Raw genomic sequence first — 17086 nt, 5'->3', positions numbered from 1 at the left:
TCTGAAAGCGTTTATCCAAAAGTCGCTGGGCTTGTTTTATTTCACACCAGGACAAAAGTCACTCCTGCAGCAGGACAGCTCGAACTCGGGAAGATGTCACGACAAGAGAAGCCTGAGGGCCACTGCCGTCAGCCAGGACTCGGTCCCCAGCGTCGGCCCGCCCAGCGTGAGCTCGCTTCGGGAACCGCTGACAGCACAGCTCGGCAAGCGCTACGTGAGCTTAATACACAAACCCTCACTTCACACCGGGTCATGTCTTCACTGCATGTTTAAAGCTTTTTAACAAACTGACCACAGTGATAGACTTCAGCTGCACCCATGAGTCGATTTTAGAGAAAAGAGCTGTTCAAATATACCTTTTATGACAAGGAGAGGCATAAACTATACCTGCACTAGTCAATCAAGTATTTTTTAAAACGAATTTTTATCTGTGTGGTCAGATGTTGGATTTTTCATTTTTTTTCTAATATTCCCCCCGAAGACTCTTCTATAAACCAAATAATCTGAGCTGGTTAAAAAGGATGACGAAATGCAACATTTCATATAGTTTTTATTTGCTTAATTTGGTAAATGTAGAATGTAATGGTTTCAAGGCAAACTCTGGATTATCACTCACAACTCAACAGTGAACATGATTCTGAAGAACAGTCTTATCTTCAATATCTACCCACCCTACACAGACACAGCTACAGAAATCCAGGTACACATATGTTAGTTTTCAACAACCCAGGATTCTCAACAACTCTAGAATTTAGATTTTATATTCTCACACACTTCAAAATTATCCATTTGATGCAGGATATACCCTTAAAAAGATAAAAATTCATGCAATGATATGCAGGGTTTAAAAAAAAAAAAGTAAATCCAATATTTGATAATTCAATGCTGTATAAAGTGCATTGAATATCTAAAATAAAACAAGTGCCAATTTTATCATGAAATAATAACATATTTATTGTCTTGAAACCAGACAGGCCCGAGTTGCTTTCTGTCTTTCTGAGTCAGCGCTCTATAAATTCATTTCTCTCAAGCTTCCTGTGTGATAAAAACCAAGATATTTCATTTCTTCTTTGCAGTTAACAAGAGATGGCAAAGGGCTCAAGGTAGGTATGTTCTTGATAATTCGGTGTCAGAAAGTACTTCTTCTTGTGCAGAAGGTTCGTAGTCTCCTGGGTTTTCAGCCAGTTCCATGTCTAACTCATCATTACTTTCTGCGCTGTAATCAACCTCTTCAAGGAACCGAGGCTCATCTTCGTCCAAAACATAAGTGGTGGGGCTGTAGCCAAAGCACACACAACACACGAGCCTCATTAGGGTTTAAGGTGCTAATATAAGTCTGTTTGACCACACTGGAATTACCTTTGATTTCAATGTAAGTAACTTGGGTTAATTTTTAAAATGTTATCCAAACGAACAAATGAAGAGATTTAAAATAGTCAAAATCTTTTTCATTGATAATAAAGGGTGAAATGTTTATTTTCAATTATCTGATGAGAGTGTCAATATATATCCTTAGGTCGCTACCAGAAACAACGGGCTCTCATTAGATTACTTCTTTGAAAGATTTCACCAATTTGTAGGCTTAAAAGTTCACTTTAATCACTATAAATCAGGCAACAGATAATTTCAATAGGCTTTATAAGAAACTGTGGTATCTAATTGGTTCCCCCAGTAATGCCCTAAAACCACTTATTCTAAGTCTATAAAGTAATTATTTGCCATAAAAATAGCTCACATACCCATCCTCACAGTTTCCATTGGTCAAGAATAAAAATGAAAAACAAATGAACACTCCACACCCAGATAAATTACTTTCTCTCGGGACACAGAATAAGATACTTGCTTAAAAGCACCAAGTGCTTCTAAATATTTCATTAGGTAGGCTGTGCGGGATTAAGACAGCCTTGCCACTGGGGTAACATATTCTTTCCTCTTCCAAAAAAAAAAAAAATCACAGTATTATGATTTCTCCCCATTTAGGAGATTTAACACACACACACACACACACACACACACACACACCCTCTATCAAAGAAGCACTACAGAAACATTTCAATGCCCTATTTTGTGACCAAAATTGTCTTAATTTCATATAGATGTATGTTTGTTTATATTCCCCCACTTCCAAAAGGGATTTCCCACTGCTGATGGAATTAAAAGCTATAAAGTCAGACAATAAAAACGGAACAATAATCTTTTTAAATGAGCAGAGAAGCAGGTGTTATCAGGCACCTAAAATGAAAGAATTCCTGCAACTGAATGTTGAATTTAGTTCAGATATCTGGAAGTTTGGGCAGGAAAGATAAGTTAATGGATTGTATGGTTCTAATTTTCTGAGAAGGCAAAACTCACCAGTGAGACTGTCTTTTATCCTAGAAGTGTTTTAGTCTTGCTCATTAAAGAAAAGACAAAAATACATTGCAAAACCGCCTTGATCTTCCTCTTAAACATCCAGACCTCGCACCACGGCAGAGCAGTCCTGATGAGTCAAGCTGAGTGACTCGGAGGACTGTGTAAGGCTTTGTAACACATCTAACACTCACAAGAACAGTTTTACAGTTATGCAGCTAAAACATCATCAATCTGTTAGATTTTTAGAAAAAAGTTAGATTAAAAGAAAAGAAATATTTGCCTTTCAAATGACAATTATTCTCTTTCTTTTGAAAAATTTTAATTGATTCCACTTTGACTTTGGTGTTTCAAATTCTCAGACCATCCCAGGTGATTCTTAAAAGAGATAGAAGGCTAGCTGAAGCAAAGGAGAGGGAGAGAAGTGAAGAGAGAAAGCAAGAAAAACCTCTTGCCACAATTGCTTATCTTCTTCCTGAAGACTCTCACAAGGAGAAATGACTGTGGAGATGCAAAGATGAGACAGATCTGCTCCAAAGCCATGTACCGCCCTGGTACCAGGGCGGGAGAAATCAATCAGGACTACAGAGGCCGGCTCCTCAGTGATGGGGCACAGTGGACGCATCACAGGGTCTCCCAACAGGCAGCAGGAGCACAAACTCCATGCAGGTGGGTGAGTGGGGAGGCAAGCACTGTTCAGGAGATCTATGCACAGCAGAATCCCAACCCCGTCCCCTGCCACCACCACCACCAAGGAAAACAGACTGGCATAAAATGAAATTGGTTTCGGGAAAGCCAGCCGCTACACTGAGGGGCAGAGCAAAGACCCAGTTCTACCCAGGAAGCTGAATACTAAAAAATTAATCAATTTGAACTAAGGGACAGAGTTTAAAGAAAAAGCCTAGTCTCATAAGCTGTAGGTCAGTAAGGAAAGGGACAGAGAGAAGCTGATTTAGGGGCAACAAAGCAGCCCAGGATCAAGCCAGAAAAGCTCCCAGACAGCAAGCAGACTTGGAGCAGCGCTGGTATCAGATGCTGGTAAGCACTTTCAAGACTGAGAAGCACAATGTGGAAGGCAAGCTCCTGGAAACTCAGAAGAAATTCCATAATAAAGAATGCTCAGGGCTCTAAATACAGAAACTAATTTGGGACTGTCAGTTCTTGGTCTTGGCTCTCTCATATGCTGTGACATGACCTCTGTTCACGTTCTGCATCACCCATCCTATACGCAGGAGTGGACTAGTCTCATCCGCTGATTCCACTCCTGCACCTCACAGTGGCCCCGGTATTTGACTCCTGTTTCTGCAGATCCCAACAAAATCATGTTCCTAGCCCAGCTTCCTGAGGGCCTACACTGTAGCTGAACTATTCCATACATCCTGCAATGGTAACGGGGCCGTGGGTGTGAACTCATGGTGGGGAGGGGGGTCGGGGGGGAGACGAGAGATCAGCACATGTGGGTTCAAGGAGCTGGGGAATGCTTGGATGAGGAAAGAGAAGGAAGGGTACCGCCCCCAGCACTCCACTTGAACGCAGCTCTCACTGGCTCTGTAGATGTTCTTCTACACAAATAAAAGCCCACCTTGGGACGAGTGCCCTTTCTCTCTATGCCCTTTGTACTGTAGCTGAAACCATCTACTTGTCAGCCTGTCTTCCCAGCACTAACTCATAAGCGCCTTAAGTCAGGAACTGTGACTTACCCATCTCAGCGCCTCCTGTCAGCTCTCCTGCAGCCCTGAACAAATGTTCGCTCAGCTCTTTATGAGAAGCCACGAGGTTGACAAGATCGTCGATTTTTACATGACCCAATCCCACTGACCTCAATGAAGAAAACTTAAGGCATAAGATCAATCGTAACAATTTAGCTTTACTTTTATTAATAATTCCAAAAGATGTCTTGAGCACTTGACAGCTTAGGAAGTGCCTTCACATACATTATCTCACAATCACCATCACTTAAGAGAAAGGCTTTACGGTAATTTGCCCTAGGGTTATGAGACAATCCCTTTACATCGGCAGATAGGAATTCAAACATTATTTCAATCATAAAAGATGTCTAGTCAGCACTTACTTATTTCCCACCACTATCACTTTGTTTTCCCACCACCACTTCCGTGTCGTCCTCATCTTCTTCGCACGTTCACTTCTCTGCCCTGTTTCCATTTCATTCTAACAGCTGTTCCACATACACCTGCCTGAAGAGCCTTCTCTTCGGGATTTTATTTTTACAGGTAAAGGTAACTAAGCTAAAAACAATTCAACAAGAAACACTTCGTTCTAAAAGAGAAGAGCATTTTAGTTCAAAAACAAATCCTCCTCATGCTGCTTCAAGAAAAATATCAAAAGTTTCACCCAAGAGGCATTCTCATAGGACAAATCACTGAAATTCTCTGTTGCATGATGTCATTATGATGCAGGGAAGGTTTGTAATTCTGCTTCACTCCGATTCAGAAAGTTTTCTGGCCATCCTTATGTTAAACTGTTAAGCACTGCACAAAATTAAACCAAAAACATTCACCGGCTCCCTCAAATGTACCCCATCCAGTGCCACACCCAGCTGCAGGTCCCCAGCTCTGTGACCTACACAAGCATGGAAGAGTCAAAGCTGCAGTCAGAAATCCTGGCTCGGCGCCCTACTCCTCCACGGACCAGCGCCGCGACCCTGTGCAAATCACTTACTTCTCTGCAAGCACCGGGTTTTCTCAAGGGTGAAGCAGCCCCACCAGCTCACAAAGTTGTCTGGCTCAAATCAGAGAGGAAATGTGAAGGCATTTTAAACTCTTCAGCTGTACAAACATAACATGCTACTATGACGTTAATAAAGCCTACCTTGTTAACAAAAAAAAAGTAACTCAATCCTTCTCAATTCCTGAAGAACCCAGGTGATGGGCTGCCCCAAGTCAAGAGGGCTGAAAACATCGCCTTACCTTTGTAACTCGGGAGCCTCCCTCAACCCTGCATTCTTCTGAGGCTAAACATACCCTGGGAGAGAATTTCTGAACCTTATGCACAAACAGGAAAATGTTCCAATGCCCAAATTATCAGAAATTTGTGACTTGCTGATTGTGTCTTTCTTGGGTTGAAATGTTAGGTCTATGGTGAAAGATCTCTGTCTACACAAATATCGGAGAGTATTTGATTTATATAACTTGATTCCTATCTCACAAGAGATATATAGCATTAACAAAATATCACAAAGTAAGCAATATTATGCATGGAAAATACAAGTAACAATTTTTTTCAGTCTTAAGTGACCACAGCATACACAGAAGTACTTGCACACATAAGCACACACAACATACACACACACAGGGTTAGTGTACAGAATATCAGAAAGATTATTTATCTATTTGGGGGGAAAAAAAGAAAAAAACTTGCTAATTTACTGATAGTCTGTTGGGAAAAAAACAGTATACCTAACCTGCCTCTGGGAAATAGTCACTAAATCCTAACTTACTTTGGTAATGATCTAAAAACATTTCTTACATGTAACGAGAGGGGGTCAAATGGTTAAATTCCCAAATAATGCAGAACAGCTTCAAAAACTGAAACCATTCCTTTTCCGTATTTTTACTTAATCACTTGGAAGATGCAAGATATAATGAAAGTACAGGGGAATCTGTAGTTAGACCTGGATACATTCATCCCTGAGCCTTGATTTACACACATATGTAGAGGGGTTACAATACCATTTGCCTCTGATCATTTTCAGTAGAACATGAGAACCTCTGAGAAAATAATCCAATTTAACAGAAAGTCAGAATGGGCGTGCACACTGGGGGTCCCAAGACCACCCCGGGTTCACTGATTTGCTAGGATTTACAGGGTTCGGCACACAGTTCAAAGCGATGACTTATTACAGTGAAAGGATACGAAGCAAAATCAACCAAGAGAAAAGGTGCATGGGGCAAAGTCCAGAGAAAGCCAAGGCCAGGCAAGGGCAGCGGCTAAGAGGCAGGGAAGTCATCAGAGCTTTCAGCAATTTCAAAGGGTTGGAGGCAAAAACTGGAGGTCAAGGCTGCCAGGTTTCCTGAAAGAAGGGAACCAGAGAGATGCGCGCTGGAGAGGCATCTGACAGACCCTCACGGAACGCAGCGCAAGGGGCTGAGAAGCAGAGCAGAAAGCAGCAAAACCAGACAGTCGGTGACGGAATTTGGGGCAGTCTTGTGGTGCTGAGATGAGGGGAAGCCCTGGGCCTTCAACTGTGACCCCTGGAGGGCTGCAGCTTAGAAAGGGGGGAGGGCTGAACCAAGAATTCAACACATCTCATACATTTGCATACCCCGCTCAAGTCTGCTAGGCTCCTCACTAAATTGGGGCAATCCGCTATACTCCACGGCCTGCCAGAGGACAGAATGAGTCCTCTTGGAAGAAAATGTGTTCTTTATTCTAATATACTATATGCTTATTTTGAAGTCTCAAATAGACGCTTAAGTGAAAAAAAACACTTCATTCTTCCAAGAGGCTACCATAATATTTATATATTTGACACATACATTTCTCTCTATATATTTGGTCATCAAATTTCTTATACAGCCAGGTTTTAGAGACTAACATTGCTGACCTGACACCCATTTGGATCTCAATGATACAGATAATTTCCTTTTCTTAAGATATGCCTCAAAGCTTTCAGTACAATCAAATCTGGCCTGGGGTCCTACAGTGTGCACAGAAGTCCCAAACTTATTTTTCTAGACAATTTCCATCTCCTCTGTATTTGTGGGTACAACAGCATTTCACGGACTTAGTACAAAAGTACACATCTTCATTTTTAGTTATGAGCAACTATGATTTCCAGTGGACTAGAAGTTTGATATTCAATTTCATGGCATGATTTATCTGCCCAGAAAATATTTCAATAGCAATTAGAGCTGTAAGAATTTTCTAAGTGGTAGTAATACACGATTCTCAGAAATGCAAACCAGACTCAAACATGTGCATCACAGCCAGTAAAAAGGAAGAGCCTTTTCTAACATTAGCTTGATTAAATGGTAAACTGTACATTAAAAATAAAGCACATTTGTTCCAGTAAACTTGACCACATAGCTAGGTATTAGATATTGCTGTTGACAACTGACCACAAATGCTCCATATTGACAGAGACCCTCTCCTTGACCAAACGTGAGTCAGGGTCCTCTGAGTCCTCTTTCCGACTAGGAGCTGACCTGGGGCTCTGTACGTGGTTCAGTGGCTCTGCCTGCTTACCCCAGGCTTAGCAAGAATCCTGCTTAGTCAGCGAATCCCCCACTCTGAGCATCTGATCACCCTGGTGTGCTTTCAGCAAAAATTTTGTCAAGTCAACTTAGCCAGAATCTCCCTTACCCTAGCTGTTTCCTCTTAGCCATTTTCCAACCACCAATCCCCTATTCTACTCCTTGGCTGTACATCCTCACTTTCCCTTACTGTATTCAGTGTTGAGCCCACCTCTTCCCTATCGCAAAGCCCCACTGCAGCCGTCCTCCTGAGGAAAGTCTGCCTTCTGGGTTCTTTAACAAGTATCATGAATAATTTTTTCTTTAACAGTATCAATTTAATTTTCTCAGAAGAAAACGTTCTTATATATTTATAAATAAACACTAGCTTCACACAAAGAATGTATGGAGGTTAATATTTTGTTCTAATGTTAAAAGTCTGTAGCAATCAATCTTTCTGTACTACTTTACCAATAACTCCCAGGTACCTTCTCTTATAACTCTAGGGTCAGGGGCAGAGCCTTCAACCAAGGAACATTATGACGCTAACTGGTCCACCGACCTGTATTCATTCCCTATATCTTAGTAGAAATGCACTCTACACTTATCAAAACACATCAAATTGAATTTTTAAAGAAGAATTAACACAAAGTAGAACTAATGCTAAGTAAGTTTTAAAGGCTTTCTTCAGCTTAGTTATTTTATTAGACGCATTAGGAAAAATCTATCATCAACTTTTCTAATGTCCATGCTGTGTGCACAAAAGGGAATTAAATACTGATACGTGTTACAACAGGGATGGATCTCAAAACTGAAGCTAAGTGAAGGAAGCCAGACATAAAAGGTCACACACTATATGACCCACTTATTGAAACATCTGGAAGAGGTGAATCCACAGAGGCAGAGAGCAAATCAGTGGTTCCAAGGGCTGGAAATGCTGCTTAACGGGTATGACGGTCTCCCTTGGGGGTGATAAAAAAAAAAGTGCTGGCACTAGACAGAGGTGACTGATGGCTGCACGACTCTGTGACACACTAAATGCCATTAAACTGTTCACTTTAAAATGGTTAATTTTACGCTGTGTGAATTTCATCTCAACTTATAAACACAGGTCCCATGCTGTTTGATTCTAAGATAGTAGGCTTCATTTAAACACAGGTATATTTTTATTACAATAAAACACTGTATAGAGTTTAGTATTTTTCAACTTGACTCTCCCATCATGTTTTAAACACACTTAAAACCGCATGCCTAATATCCTGAAATTTAATCACCATCACAATATCCTAATGAGAAGTACTGTTAAATGTTTCATCAGTTCTCAGATGAGGGTCCCTGAGAAGACTATTAAATAGTTCAGGTAACAGGTAGAATAGACTTTTGCTAAGTTCGAATACACTACGTGGCTGTGTGGTCAGGCCGCTCACCAGGGCTGCTCTCTTGCTCTCCCTACATGCTCTGCTTGGACAAGACCCTGCCTCACCCACATCCTACTCACATGACTGACCTTCCCTCTTAATCACTCAGCTTAATCAGCAACTGGCTTCCCACCGCGGCCCCCCCAGACCCAGCCCCAGCTGGTGACTGTTCTAACTTTTAGATCAGAATGGTGCCACCTGCTAGTTTATCAAAGGGGCAACGAGGGACGCCCCTCTGCTGGTTATCCCTGGTAATCATTGAGCCGACCTGATGGCAACTCCTCCCCTAACCGGAAACACCCACTCCCACTCTAGCGAAGACTGCTGCCATGTCCTGCCCGCCATCTACTCTCCAGGACCTCGCATTGGACATGATTCCCTATCGAATAAATCACTGGAGTCCGTGTCGTTGTCTCTAGGCCCTTTCTTCCTTCCTGACTCTGGCAAATCACAAGGCTTGCAGCCTATAGGGCGCAGCCCAACAAGCTCTAAGTTTTTAAATGAGTTCTAGCCACATTCCCAGCTTTGACCTAAAAGAAACACACCCCCTAGGAAAGACAAAATGCAGACATAGTGTTGTATGAAATGGAATTTTTATTATGCAACAAATACAATTGGGCAAAATTAAAATGATTTATGTGTGGTAATTTCCAATGAATGCCCTAAGAATATAAAACATAATTAATTTTCAACCACAGGCATCACTGGAAAGGAAGTTCTATAACTTACGGTAAACACAGTAGATCTCAAAAGCCACTAAGGTAACAGAAAAAAAAAAAAAAACTTTTGTTAAAGGATAAACCCATTAAAAAAAGAAAACCAGAGAGGAAATAATAGCAAAGAAGAGATATCAACAAAGTGTTGGAAGATGGGTGAAATTAATGGGCTTGAGTTCTGACTTGTTCTACTTTGCTAAGTATCCACAGGTGGGGAAGCCAAGAAGAAAATGCTAGTTTGTATTCCCTAGAAAAGTTCAGGAACTGAAGATAATGTTATCGGGGAACTGAAAACAGAATTGGTTAAAAGGTTTTATAAAGAGCAATTAGACCTTTAGATTCCCTTGCTTGGGCCATCCCCTAGTTCAAAGAGATGGAAAGTTGACTTTCCAAAGACTTATCAGAGAGACGATTTGCTTAAGGCCAAAAGGCAGAAATGGGGTGTAGGAGAGGAGAGTAAGGGAAAGTGGGCTCAAAGTAAGTCCTACTGGGCTCCCACAATGCTGGCTACTGGACGTAAGCCCTTGGGCAATATTTCTCAATTTTTAAAAATCACCCTCCCAAGAATTTTTTTTAGAGTTTTTCCCCCTCATCCCCACTTAATTAACTACAATTGAGAACTGAAAAGATAAATTTCACACTTACACCCCACTGAAGAGAACACGGGTGAATTAAAGGTTGATTAGAAAAAACATCCAGAAAAAAAGGACAGAGACAAAAGAAAAGAAACTTACTCATGAAAGCAAAAGACACAGAAGATACAGTGAGAAAGTCAAACTTAAAGTCTTCTAACCAGTCAGAAGGCTTCTGGAGTAGAGGAGGCAAGAGATGATGGCAGCCTGGACCACTGTAATGACAGAGGTGGTGAAGAGAAATAGAAAGATCTCAGAAATATTTTGGGGGTGGAATCAAAAGTCCTGGGTGGCAGACTGGATTAAGTGTAAGGGAGAGAAAAGGAGATGCCAAGAATAGGATTATCTGACATAAGCAAATGGGCGGGGGGGGGGGTAGGTATGGATGAACAGGTTTTTTTGAGAAGAGGCAGGGGAATGAAAGTGATTTACCTGATACAGAGTTCAAAATAACGGTCATAAAGATGCACACCAGAGTTGAATAATGCATGAACAAAGTGAAATTCCAACAAAGAGATGGAAGATATAAAAAATTCCCAAACAGAATTCACAGAGCTGAAGAATATAATAACTGAACTGAAAAAACTCAATTCAAGGGTCCAACAGCCAACTAGATCAAGTGGAAGAAAGGATCAGCAAACTTGATAAGGGCCGTAGAATTCACCCAAACAAAGCAGCAAAAAGAAATAATGAAAAAGAGTGAAAATAGCTTAAGATATACATTGTAGTTCCCAGAAGGAAAATCGAGAAAAGGGGGCAGAAAGTTTACTCAGGAATTAATGGCTGAAAACTTCCCTAACCAGGGAAAAGAAATAGACATCTGACAATCAGATCTAGGAAGCCTAGGGAGTACTGAAAAAGATAAATCCCAAAACACTAACATCAAAACACACTGTAATTAAATTATCAAAAGCTAAAGACAAGGAGAATCTTTAAGGTAGCAAGAGAGAGAAAAAAAAAAAGAAAACTCGTTACACACACAGGAACCCAGATAAGACTGTAACATTTTCAGCAGCCACTTTGCAGGCTACAAGGGAGTAAGATGATGTATGCAAAGTGCTGAAAGAAAAAAAACTGCCAACCAAGAATAGTCTACCCGGCAAAGCTGTCCTTCAGAACTGAAGGTGAGATATAAGTTTTCCAGATAAACAAACGATGAAGGAGTCCATCAGGGAGTTCTTTAAGCTGAAACAAAAGGCTCCTAACTAGTAACAGGAAAATATATGAAAGTATGAAACTCACCAGTGTAGGTAAACATACTGTTAAATTCAGAATGTTCTAATGTTGCAGTGGTGATGCGTAAATCACTTAACAAACCTAGCATGCAGGTTAAAAGACTCAAGTATTAAAAATAGCTATAGCTACAACAATTTGTTAATGGATATACAAAGCAAAAAGATGCAAACTGTGACATTAAACTTAAAATGTGAAGGAGGGGGAAGCTTTGGTATGCATTTAAAGTTAAGTAATTAACAGCTTAAAATAGAAATTTTAAATTTAAGATGTTTTATGTAGGCCTCAATGCAATGCCAAAACCTACAATAGATACACCAAAGATAAAGAAATCAAAGCACACCACTACAGAAAACCATCAAGTCACAAAGGAAGAGAGCAAGAGAGGAAGACAGACACGAAGGAATTACAAAATAACCAGGAAACAACTAAATTGGCAATAGTAGGTCCACACTTATCAATAATTACTTTTAATGTAAATGGACTAAATTCTCCAATCAAAAAACAGTGTGGCTGAATGCATAAAAAAAAAGACCCAACATATGTTGCCTACAAGAGACAACTCATTTCTCAGACTGAAATTGAAGTAATGAAAAAATATATTTGATGCAAATGAAAACCAAAAGAAAGTAGGGGTAGCTATACTTATACAAGGAGGGGAAAAAAAAAAACAAAAAAACCAGACTTTAAGCCAAAGATGGTAATAAGAGGAGATAAGGTCATTATATAATAATAAAAGGATCAATTCATCAGGAGGCTATAACAATTGTGAATATTTATGCACCCAACATAGAAGAACCTAAATACACAAGGTCAATATTAACAGATCTGAAGGAGGGAACAGACAGCTATACAATAACAGCAAGGGACTTCAAATACCCACTTTCAATTTGGATAGATGATCCAAGACAGAAAATCAGTCTAAAAAACAACTGGAATTAAACACACAGACCAGACATCCAACAGCAAAAGAATACATATTCTTCTCAAGTACACATAGAACATTCCAGGATAAATCGTATCTTAGGCCATAAACAAGTCTTAATAAAGTTAAGAAGAATGAAATCATATCAAGCCCAACCACAATGAAATAATACTAGAAACTGTTCAGGAAAAGAAACTGGAAAATTCACAAATACGTGGAAATCACACAACCTGTTCCTGAACAACCAATGAGTCAAAGAGAAATTTTAAAAAATACCTTGAGAGAAGTGAAAATGGAAACACAACATACCAAAGCTGATGAGATGCAGCAAAAGCAGTTGTAAGAGGGAAGTTTGTAGCAATAAATGCCCATGTTAAGCAAAAAGAAAGATCTCCAATTTACAACCTACTTTTACACCTCGGGGAACTAGAAAAACGAGAACAAACTAAGCCCAGAGTTAGCGGAAGGTAGAAAACAACAAAAATTAGTGCAGACAGATGGAACAGTGACTAAAAGACAAGAGAAAAGATAATGAAATTGAGAGCTAATTTTCTGAAAAGATATAGTAGACAAACTGTTAACTAGATTCTCCAAGAAAAGGAGAGGACTCAAAAAAATAAAATTATAATGAAAGAGGAGACGTTACAACAGATCTCACAAAAAAAACAAAGGATCATTAAGAGACTACTATGCACAAATATACACCAACACATTGGAAAACCTAAAAGAAATGGAAAAAATTCCTAGAAACATACAGCCTACCAAGACTGAATCACGAAGAAATAAACAGAAAATCTGAACAGAACAATTACCAGTAAGGAGACTGAGTCAATAATCAAAAAACTCCCAACAAAGACAACCTCAGGGCCAGACAGCTTCAGTGGGGAACTCGACCAAACATTTAAAGAAGAAGTAATATCAATTATTTTCAAACTCTTCCCAAATTAGAAGAAGAGGGAACAATTCCAAATTCATTTTACAAGGCCAGCATTACTCTGATATGTTGTATACTTTAAATATCTTACAATTTTATTTGTGAATTTTACCTCAATAAAGCGGGGGAGGGGGGAGAAGAATGCATGAAATAACTTTAAAGGAGGCTTCTAAACATCGGTGAGAACAACCGACAATCATACCTGTTTCCATTATTTACCAAGTGCTTTGAAGTGTAGAGAATTCAAGTGATCACTGTCCCAATTATCGCTATAAACAGCAGAGTTCCAACTGATGTTTTACTATACTTAAACTGCTAAATATACATGTATATACATATATGATACATATATATATATACATATACCAGAGCTTGGCAACGAAATAACAAACCTGATGTCACTGTCTAACGACAAAAATCATGAGCGTTCTATAAAACAGAACTTTTCTTACCCATATGTATCAAACTATAAAAAGCTAAACTCTGGTATGATAATTAAGAATTATGATACTGAATTATCTCTGAGCCTCTAACAGATCAAATTTTAGATACACTGAATTTTAGGAGCAAAACTTTACCTATTTAGAAGAACACTTGGCAGATGTAGTTAAATTTTCAAGGGGACACTAAATTAGCTGTTTCTAGTAGATGTAACCAGAAGGTTATTGGAAAGCCATCTGCTGTGTCGAGGTTATCAACAAGATTTCTTTTGAAGTATGAATCCTATCTCCGCATCCTCTTAATTTACATATTATCTGATATGAGAAACTATTCTCCACGTTGCTTAACTTTGGGTTAAAAGTAAACCATTAAGATTGCTAAAACAGTATTCCAAATATAAGGATATTTCATTAAAATTTCATCCAAATACCATCATTAAAAGAATCAAGAATATTATCACATTTTGGAACAAATACTAGATGTGCAAATTTGATTATATTAATTCTAAAATGCTCTTGCCTGTCAAAATTTCTGTGCCTTTCCTCCATTTAGCTAATTTAATAAAGTCTAACAGTATACTGCCGTGTAACAGAAGAATAAAACAAGTGTGTCTTACCTAGTTATTTTGCAGCTCGATTCCATCAAATCATTTTCAAAGTCGAGCAGGCTGGAAGGCAGATTATATTCCAATGGGGATGTCAGTCTTTTCAAACGCAATAGACCAACACAAAATTTTGCTCCCATCTCTTCCAATTCTCGAGTACCGATTTGTAAACCCTAGGAATAAAGCAATATAACATGTAACTGGGACGTTTGCTCTCCTCTGGCTGTATCTCATTAAAACTACATAAAAGGAATTTATAACTATATTAATAAAATAAAAGGTTGGTAATTTGTATGAACCTAGGACTCCACAAACACATTGTCTTAACATAAGATTATTTTGGGTCACAAAGGAAACTTTCTTAAAAAACCATTTATAAAATGTCAGTTCTCATTTACTGCATGCAAACTATTTTCACCAACACATTAGGGAGGAAAAAAATAGATAAACATTTTGTGGTTAAGTTATTCTTGGCATTCATGTGTGAAATTATATTTTCACAAGATCTTGCTAGTACTTCTCATAATCCACTACTTTGGATGCTGATGGTGAAATATTATAATGTTACAATCAAGCCTCCAATTTGCACACTCGAACATTACTTTATAAATACTTTTCCTGCATAATAAAAAGAAATGAGTAAGTAAAAAACAAACAAAAAGTAACTATGTCAAAGAAAGACTCAAACAAATCTAAGCCAACGAGACAGCAGTAAAATAAGTTCTCATGTTCCATGTCAGTTCAGAATGCTCATTTCACACTGTCTGCTAAAGCAAAAACAAAATTTTACCACAACCCCTATACCCCTTTTTAACAAACGGTTTCCCAATAAGCAACGTAAGATCTACCAAAAGTTAAACAAAACCACAAAAAAGGGATAAAGATGGATTGTAAACCAAGACATTGCCTATCATTTAATTTTCAGATAAAAATGAATCTCTAAAATGCATGAAATTCTTAAACCAACAAAAGCTGCAGGAATAGCTGGGAGCAGGCATCATTCAGAGCACAGGTGCTGGAAGACAGCTTTCGGTGACCAGACCAAAAGCACACGGTAACTGAAGAAATAAACTACAAAAACTGTGAGTTACTCTACATGTAGCACATGCCCTCATAATAATGATCAACTGAACGTTTAAACAGTTTGGCTGTCTCCAAATATTCCTGGGAATGTGACTCAACTGACTTTGTTAGAAAACGCATTTGCCTTCTTCAAAGGTTTAGGAAGGCTATGTCTGTTTCTGAATTAGTTCATCAAAGATAAAAGTAAAGAACACTGACAGCCTAAAATTCAGCAATATAAGAACATTCTTGAGAGTGAAGAGACTTGTTTCTTAAAATATTATTAGACTCACATTAACTTATTAGTTAACATTAACAAGTTTCAAAAGTATACATTATGTGTGTGGGATGGATGGGGGCATATGGGAATTCTGTACTTTCTACTCAACTTTGCTGCTTTTAAAAAGTTTATTAATAAAAAAAGACTTGTAAAAAGTATATGTTATGATCAAAGTATTGATTTTTATATATAAAAAATTTAGCTAATTACTATTAGTAAGAGACTTCTCTCCATAAGTTTTATATCCATGTTACTTTATCAATGAAAATCATATAAAATATATATCATATAGCAATGTAAATCATATAAAAGTGAAATGACTATTAAGTATCCATTTTATTTTTAAAAGTTTATAGATTTACTTTTTAGAAAACCAGTCTAACATTTTATGTTTCAAAATGTATCTTAGCTATTTTTTTTTAAATGGGTTTTTCCAATGACCAAATAAATTTATCAAAACACAAACAGGACCCTTTAAAAAACTCCAGTGAAAGTCTATCAGTGGAATCCAAATATAACAAGAAAGCGCTGCTGTCAGTGCACCACCAATGACTTCAAGGGGCATGCGGGTCTCAGCCTCCCTGACTTCTCTCCCCACCCCGACAGGCAGCTCCACAGACACCGATGTTTTCAGTTGCCTTCTCCAGACTGACTGCCCAAGTCTGTTTTCCTAGGAACTACCTATGGTCCTTTACGAAAGTGATCCTCCAGCTTCTTCCCATCCCACACACGCACAGTCCACCAAAGCAGTGGCGGGGAGACGAGGCTTGGGCTGGAGGACTCATGCTACTCTCACCACTATCCTGCCTTTGGTAGATGAGGAGGCACTGTTTCAAAATATTTGGAGAAAATTCAAAAGACAGCACATTTTGGAAGAACAGTATACTGGGGTCAACCTAAAATTTAGGGAAGAGTCACTCTATAGAAAGTATTAGAATTTCATTAAGTTCAACCCATCCAGGCCCCAAAAGTTTGAATGTCGGTTGAAAAATCCATACAATTTTCTTCAGGTTTGTTACAGACTGGAAAAGCCATCATTTAGGCTCTCCACTTAAACATTTTGGCATCAATTATAATATGCTACATTTTTAATACTAACCAATTGGGAGATTTTTAACTCTTTCCAAACATAAAGCTGTAACTATCTTTACACGAGGTATATGAGAATCATTGAGATTCAGTTTCCTCTTGCCCCGTATCAAAAACCAGAACAAAAAAAAACAGAATGAGTGGAATAATTAGCATGACACCCGAAAACCTCTCTGTGGCATGGCAAGAAAAATAAATATTCAAATCTGCA

At 38.7% G+C, this 17086-nt stretch overlaps 1 protein-coding gene across 1 annotated transcript in view; it reads right to left on the bottom strand.

Annotated features, from left to right (window-relative positions):
* Positions 1-532: 532 nt before the first annotated feature.
* Positions 533-17086, bottom strand: part of AGTPBP1 (ATP/GTP binding protein 1) — a 133237-nt gene continuing 116683 nt past the window's right edge. Inside the window, exons 25-26 of the mRNA XM_032477488.1 lie at positions 14457-14617; positions 533-1276 (exon numbers count right to left, since the gene is read on the bottom strand). Coding sequence (XP_032333379.1) covers positions 1099-1276; positions 14457-14617 — 339 coding nt within the window. The 3' untranslated portion in view covers positions 533-1098. The remainder of the gene's footprint in view (positions 1277-14456; positions 14618-17086) is intronic.

Source organism: Camelus ferus, chromosome 4 (genome assembly GCF_009834535.1).
Source record: "Camelus ferus isolate YT-003-E chromosome 4, BCGSAC_Cfer_1.0, whole genome shotgun sequence".
In the NCBI taxonomy this organism is placed as follows: domain Eukaryota; kingdom Metazoa; phylum Chordata; class Mammalia; order Artiodactyla; family Camelidae; genus Camelus; species Camelus ferus.
Note: the sequence above shows the minus strand (reverse complement) of the source record. Positions and strands in the feature narration are given on the sequence as shown.